An 8,732-nucleotide genomic window follows, 5' to 3' on the forward strand; every position below is an offset into this window, starting at 1 on the left:
TTTGTATTTACTCTGTTTATTATAAGCAAGAATACAAAAAGGAATGCATTAAGTACCATTATTGAGCCATGTCAGTAAAAAACAATGGAAAAAAAAGTAAAAATACAAAAGTTAAGTACAAAATCATCAGCATGTCTCTCAAAGGGGCAACCATTTCAAATACCATCTACATGTACCAGCATGCAACATGTTAATTTTAATATACAAAATAAAAATAAACTGAAATGAGTATTGTAATATTACAGGAGTTTGTTTTAATATTATACGGCACAACAGCAACACAAGCTGATAATGATTTCAATATTATAAATTCCTCAACATTTTATCTTTAAATGTGTTATAATTTACTCTTCTTCTTCTTCTTTTTTTTTGATGTTTCCAAATTGCCAAGTTCCCTACTTACCTGGCCTACTTGCTCTGAAAGAATAACCACTGCCGTAACTGTGTTTTGTGTGTGCTATTAAAGGTAGGGTAGGTATATCGACCAGCAACATAGAACGCATCCTAGGTACAGGCTGCCTTAACGGGTACACATCTACATATATCTATTTGTCAAGGGCCGATAACCAGAATTAGTTATGTCCACTATATGAAAAGCTGACACTAGTTCTCTATTTCATATCTTCTTTCTTTTTATTTTAATGTAGGTTTTAAAAAAAATTGAGTCCACAATTTCATATTTTCTTTCTTTTTCTTTTAATGTAGGTTTTTCTTTTCCTTTTTTCTTTTCTTTTTGTTGGTAAACTATGTAATACGAGTTATGCCATGTTACAATAATATAATAATTATAAAAAAAAATATTTGGATTTTTCATATTTAAAAAAAATTGAAACATGTTTTTTAAAGTTTAAAAAAAAATTAAAATCCTGACTATAGACGTAATCAATTCTAATTGTCAGCCCAGTGTGATCTTGTCTCCCAAGGAATACATTGCTAATAAAAGCCTCTGTCATCAAACTTAGGTATCCATTCCTCATGAAGAACAGACTGGCATTATTACACATACTATATAAAACCTTTGATGTGTTCAGAACACAGATCTATCAAGAAGGTGTCTTGCTGGACATTAACACAATCACTAACTCCAACAAGAGCTTACCAAACATAACGGTTACAAGCCAAATGCTATATTCTACAATGTTTTTGATTCTTACAATTAATCATGTTTAAATTATGTTTTCCCAATCAAAATAATTATTATCACAGGTGGTTTAATAAAATATTTTTTAAAATGTGAGAAAGGTTGAAAAATACATACACATAAAATTGGATATAAAAATACACAGTATCAAAACATTATAAAAAAACATCTAGAATATGCACAGGTATACAATGAGCAGAGATGTTAGTAGACACGTAAAAACTGTCTACGGTGACCTTATTAGCAACTAGCACTATTAAGCTATCTACGCTAGACATAACAACCATACATTAAAGGACATACTGAGTTCTTAGCCATTAAAGGGATTCCCTTGGACTCGAGTCATTTCAGTTTTAAATCATGGTTAATAAAAAATAAAAAAATAGCTATAAAATTATTGTGATCACAAATTCATATTGTACATGTACTACAAATCAGAAGAAAAACATGTACACAGAGATTCATATTGTAAGCACGAAAACCCCCAACATTTTGTGATTTTAACAATTAAAAAACACTATTGGCAATTTTTTTTACAGTAGCAACAAACTCAGAACGACTTTAAATTATGGCAAGCTTTCTAATTTCATGAAGGTACATGTTGGTTATACCAGAATAAGGATTTAAATTAAAATGTGAAATGACAAATTGGTTGTACATAATGGAACCAGTTTTCAGAAGACGGAATATAATTATGTATATTAGTCACATGTACTTAATTGACAGAAGTAATATTCTCATCACGATATCAAAGACATAACTTTAAATTATGTATATAAGTACTCATACTCTGAACGTACAGATGATATATTTATTTATGCTGTATGAGAAAGCTTGTCTTACTGTACAGACAAAATAATATAATATGCAACATTTCTTGTATATGGATTTTGTGATCGTGTAACAATTAGACATAATTAATATAAAATTAATCTGACAAACATCAGGGTCAAACTAAGTTTGGAACAAACCAAATCATAAAAAGCCAATAAACATTTAAAGAGATATTGTAATAATTTTACTATGCACCGAGAGGTCTACCACACATCTTGACTTAATGTTTATATATGTCTTTATTCATGCTTAGTAACAAAATATACTTGTAGATCACAGCTAATCTTACTGATACAGCATTTGGTGATTGAAGGAAATTCAGAAGTCTCAGGATTTCACAGATTTACATAGATGTTCTGGTAAATCTCTAAAAATGTTATTGGTATGTATAAAGTAGCTTGTGTTTTCATTCCACATATTACGAAATAGTGTGTTGTGTTTGCTTTAGATTCCACACATTATGAAATAGTGTACTTTGTTTGATTTTGATTCCACATATTATGAAATAGTGTGTTGTGTTTGCTTTAGATTCCACACATTATGAAATAGTGTGTTGTGTTTGTTTTAAATTCCACACATTATGAAATAGTGTGTTGTGTTTTAGATAGCACATTATGAAAACAGTGTGTTGTTAGATTCCACACATTATAAAATAGTGTGTTGTGTTTGTTTTAGATTCCACATATTATAAAATAGTGTGTTGTGTTTGTTTTAGATTCCACACATTACAAAATAGTGTGTTGTGTTTGTTTTAGATTCCACACATTACGGAATAGTATGTTGTGTGTTTGTTGTAGTATTCCACACATCTACAGTTTTTCTTTGATGAACTTGCTGTCATCTTCCACAACATAAGGCATGTAGTTGATATCCAGTTTGGGGGGTAATCCGTACATTGCATTAGTGGCTGCAAGTGATGGTGGTTGCTGAAAACAAATATCAGTGTGTGAGTATATATATATATATATATATATATATATATATATATATATATATATATATATATATATATATATATCAGTTATTTGCATAAGAAACTAAAAAAAACCATTTTAAAATTTTATTATTAAATGTTCCACAAATCTTTTAATATTTTACCAAAATCAATTATAATTGCACAGAGAACAAAACTCAATGTTCTTTGGTGAATAAAAACTAATGTGTGGCCTCAAGATGAAAATTGTATATCTCAATAATTTGTATTACTTTAAAATATTTTAAATCATTTTAAGTGATATTAAAATAACAATACAAATTTGTGTTAAATTTAATACTCAGAATGGTATAAGAAACTTCACATGTAAGTACAGGTAATCATGTATGAATATGAGTATCTGGAAAAATGATTTCACATTTGTGATAAAGAAGTCATGTATTGCAGTAAACAAGGTCAACTAAAGCTTCCTACACCATACAGGAATAGCAACACACCTTGTGGCTTTAGGTAGTACTAAACCAAATAACTTCCGGCTGGGTCAAAGTGCGAGGTGCACTGAACTTTTGATAGAGAAGTGAACACCACAAGTCCTGTGATTGGTTATAAATGTGAGTGTGTTGGTTGTAAAAAATAATAGTTTCATCTGGGTAAAAATAAATTGCAATTTTATTTCATCTAGTACCAATGTGTCAAGTAGCCTTGTGCTTGAAACATGTATGGGGTACCTGTAAAAAAAAGTACTCGAATTTTGTGCGAAACTAGGGTAGTCATAGACGCTACCCATTATCTCAGAAATGAGCAGCTTGACCCCCATTTTTTTCTGATTCATTTTAAGTGTAAGGGGTGGTAGTATTTATATTTGTGGCGTTTATGTCGGTTGATACGTTGCAGGTAGGAGTTTTAACCACATATGTTACTATTGTCGTCTATGGGATTTGATTTGGTAGTATACACCCTTTAAAATGGAGAGTGCATAATACATATGTGTTGGACAAATATTTTTACAAATATGAATCCAAACCAGAATAACTGAGATAGAGATACCTATCAAAACAGTTAATGGATAAACAACAATATGATTGGTTTGAAGTGAAATTGAAAATACAATTTGACAAAATGTGAAGCCAAACTTGTATAATTGAAATACCTATGAAAACAGTTCACCCTGCAATACCCTGTATTTATATTCTAATTTAAGAACACAATATATCAAACCCTATTACTGGAAGAAGCCTTCATCTTTTAAATTAGTGTATAATATAGAAAATGTAAAACAATTATGTAATTTTGGTTTATGTCTCTATAAGGCAGATAAATTCAGAAAAAGGTTTTTTTAAAGGCATTTTCCGATTATAAGCAGCAGCAACCACTTTTATATGCATGTTTATGTATTGTTTACTTGTGTTTTGTTTTTCCTGTACATGTATTGTATTTGTAATGTTGTTTAAATACAGATGAGCTGTATAGCTCAATGTGAATAAATAACTGATGCATTGATATGAATAAACAACTTACCTTCAGATTGCTCTCATACAGATGGTCATTGGAAGACTGGGTGCTGAAGCTTGATTGTTTCCGTCGACAGAAACACTGAAAAACAGGAATAATTTTTAACTACACTAGAAAACATTAATGACAAAATGATAATGACAGAAAAAGGATCACTATTTGTAAGCTTGTATTTCAAGGTGCTATCACTGACTCATCTCTGTCTTGACGGGTATCTACCTACACACATATATTGAAACTCAATATTTGATAAGCTGTTCACAATATGTGTCTTGAATGGATTTTTAAGAATGAAATTTAACTTTAAAATAACAAAAACATAAGAAAATCATTGTGATTGTCATATATTTTATTAGTTTAAAGTTACAATTCACTTCTAAAAATCTATTCAAAACACTTCTTCTCAATTTCAATTTATAGAGATAAGAAAACTATTTTAAAGGCAAAGTACAATTCAAAAAGGATGATTGGTAAAAACATAATTTCAAAATGTGATTGTGGTAAAAATTCGGGGACCTGTCATCTTGGGAGGGGGAAGGGAGAACCAGACACCCACGTCCTAGCCCTGATTTTGGTTATAGTTTATATATATTTAGGCAACATTTACTGTCAAAAATATTAAACCTACAGACAGGTTCTCTGAGAATGAAATTTTATTTTATGCATAGTTGGAGCTTGTTTAATTATATTTAATGCATATTTTAAAGCCAGTGATACTACGCTGTGTTTGTTTTACATGTAAGGTTTTATTTCATGCATGTGCATGTTTATCTTTTGAAAATGTGGAGGTTTATGCATGCATATTTTAAAGTTAATAATTCTACAATGTATTTCTGGTCATATAATAGTAAAGGTCTTCTTTTGTCCTGTCGTGAACACAACCTTTAAGAGCAAATGTCTGAAGATTGAACTAATTTGCAGAGACTAAAAGCTGTATATGTAGAGTACAAGACATAGAAATAATTAGCAAATTGCACACATTGGCATAGCCAGGATTCTATATTTGGAGATCGGGGACACCCACAATGGGGAGGGGAAGTGGGCAAGCACATTGTCTATGAGTCATGTTATGGGACAAACAGAAAAACAGTAGTAATGGCAGTGGCGGTGGTGGCACCAGCAGTGGGGGCGGTGGTGGTGGTGAAATGTGTGATTGGGGGACATGCCAATGATTACAAAAGCTTCAATTATTGTTTTAGTTTAAAAATTATTAGCAATAAAAAAACTGTCCCAGACAAGACAAAAAAGAGACCCGTATATGAACTGTCCCTACACACATACATAGACGGGTCCAATGAGGATGAGACCCTCATATGAAATGTCCCTACACACTTACATAGACGAGTGCAATGAGGACGAGACATCCCACCACACAGCAGACCACGACGAGGATGATGATGACAACCAGACTAGGACCCTTCTTCTCCGGTTCCTCTGGTTCTTCCGGCTGTTCTGTTATGAAAGCCTCAAACGTGGCCTCCACCACAATCTCATCCTTATCGGCCAGCCAGTCTTCTCCATCCCACTGCAAGGCCAGCTCATTGTTCCTTATCTATCAACACACACAAAATACTATTACACTGTGTTGACATATGACCAGCTGGTTGTTCCTTATCTATCAACACACAAAATACTATTACACTGTGTCTACATATGACCAGCTCGTTGTTCCTTATCTATCAACACACAAAATACTATTACACTGTCTGACACACACAAAATACTATTACACTGTGTCTGCATACGACCAGCTCGTTATTCCTTATCTATTAACACACACAAAATACTATTACACTGTGTCTACATACGACCAGCTCGTTGTTCCTTATCTATCAAAACACACAAAATACTATTACACTGTGTCTATATATGGCCAGCTCGTTATTCCTTATCTATCAACACACACAAAATACTGTTACACTGTGTCGACATACGACCAGCTCGTTGTTCCTTATCTATCAACACACAAAATACTATTACACTGTGTCGACATACGGCCAGCTCGGTGTTTCTTATCTATCAACACACACAAGATACTATTACACTGTGTCTACATACGACCAGCTCATTGTTCCTTATCTATCAACACACAAAATACTATTACACTGTGTCGACATACGGCCAGCTCGGTGTTCCTTATCTATCAACACACACAAAATACTATTACACTGTGTCGACATACGACCAGCTCATTGTTTCTTATCTATCAACACACACAAAATACTATTACACTGTGTCTACATACGACCAGCTCGTTGTTCCTTATCTATCAACACACACAAAATACTATTACACTGTGTCGACATATGACCAGCTGGTTGTTTCTTATCTATCAACACAAACAAAATACTATTACTCTGTGTCTACATACGACCAGCTCGTTGTTCCTTATCTATCAACACACAGAAAACAAATACTATTTTACCATGTTGAAAACAGAACACTCTTTAACACTGCATCTACATGATGAAACATGAAAACAGGGATATCAAGTACTTCTGTAGATTTAATGGTAAAGCCTATACCTACATGTACACAGGGATGCCCCTAGTGGAGGGGAGAACACTCTTTAACACTGCATCTACATGATGAAACATGAAAACAGGGATATCAAGTACTTCTGTAGATTTAATGGTAAAGCCTATACCTACATGTACACAGGGATGCCCCTAGTGGAGGGGAGAACACTCTTTAACACTGCATCTACATGATGAAACATGAAAACAGGGATATCAAGTACTTCTGTAGATTTAATGGTAAAGCCTATACCTACATGTACACAGGGATGCCCCTAGTGGAGGGGGGATGTAAAGCCTATACCTACATGTACACAGGGATGCCCCTAGTGGAGGGGGGATGTAAAGCCTATACCTACATGTACACAGGGATGCCCCTAGTGGAGGGGGGATGTAAAGTTGCAGACCCTAGATTCAATCCATGAAAATGGACACCGAATTTAATGCATTACAAGTGAGAATGTCATCAAGTTTCAGACATTATGAGCGAGAATCTCATCAAGTGTAGTACATTAAGAGTGAGAAGTTTGTCAAGGGTAATGCATTACAAGTGAGAATGTCATCAAGTTTCAGACATTATGAACGAGAATCTCATCAAGTGTAGTACATTAAGAGATAGAAGTTTGTCAAGGGTAATGCATTACAAGTGAGAATGTTATTAAGTGTAATACAAAAGATATGAAATACATTATGTGTGATAACGTCATTAGTTTTAATACGTTAAAGGTGAGAATGTCATCATGAGTAATACAATATGAATCCTAATGTCATCAAGTGTCAAATACAAGTGAGAATGTTATCACGTGTAAGACATTACGAGTGAAAATATAATCATGTATAATAGATTACGAGTGAAAATATCAAGTATAACAGATTACGATTGATGATGTCATGAAGTGTAAGACATTATGAGTGAAAATATCATCAAGTATAACAGATTACGAGTGAAAATGTAATCAAGTATAATAGATTAAAAGTGAAAATATCAAGTATAATAGATTGAGTGAAAATATGTATAACAGATTACAAGTGAAAATATGTATAATAGATTACAAGTGAAAATATAAAGTATAATAGATTATGAGTCAAAATATAAAGTATAACAGATTAAAAGTGAAAATTTCAAGTGTAATAGACTATGAGTGAAAATATCAAGTATAATAGATTACGAGTGAAAATATCAAGTATAATAGACCATGAGTGATAAAGTCGTGAAGTGCAACTCTCACCTTTCGAGTGATAATGTCTGGGACAACAGCGAGCTGTAATGACATTTCATTTTTGTCTTTGAAAGTCATAATGGCATCGATACTTCCTTCACGGAACTGTAAAAGAGAAACTTACTTTAGAGTTCATAATACAATATATAGTTTAATCAGTAATGTGATATAGTCCATTTCATAGTAAACTCATTGTATAAATTATAGTACTAGTACTAAGTACTGCACTATGTTACCAATATAACAAGAGACACATTATTAAATAGTTAATAGTTAATCTGATTTTAGAATATGCTAGGTTTAATCTGAATAATTTGCCAAATTTTATTTCACAATTTAAGATTAGATTTATATAACGTTAAATTCATTACACCCAGCCCACCTGACAAACTGAGTTCTACATTGAATACCAGTCATTATACGTACACACCCAGCCCACCTGACAGAGTTCTACATTGAATACCAGTCATTATACGTACACACCCAGCCCACCTGACAGAGTTCTACATTGAATACCAGTCATTATACGTACACACCCAGCCCACCTGACAGAGTTCTACATTGAATACCAGTCA

At 32.8% G+C, this 8,732-nt stretch overlaps 1 protein-coding gene across 1 annotated transcript; it reads right to left on the reverse strand.

The window, feature by feature from the left end:
- Positions 1-8,267, reverse strand: LOC121382678. The gene is made up of 4 exons (XM_041512213.1): positions 8,167-8,267; positions 5,758-5,973; positions 4,428-4,502; positions 1-2,901 (listed from the first exon to the last, which is right to left on the reverse strand). The coding sequence occupies exons 1-4, from the start codon at positions 8,233-8,235 to the stop codon at positions 2,785-2,787; spliced, it is 477 nt and encodes a 158-aa protein (XP_041368147.1). The 5' UTR covers positions 8,236-8,267; the 3' UTR covers positions 1-2,784.
- Positions 8,268-8,732: the final 465 nt, after the last annotated feature.

The sequence above is a fragment of the Gigantopelta aegis genome, chromosome 10, assembly GCF_016097555.1.
Source record: "Gigantopelta aegis isolate Gae_Host chromosome 10, Gae_host_genome, whole genome shotgun sequence".
Lineage (NCBI taxonomy): Eukaryota > Metazoa > Mollusca > Gastropoda > Neomphalida > Peltospiridae > Gigantopelta > Gigantopelta aegis.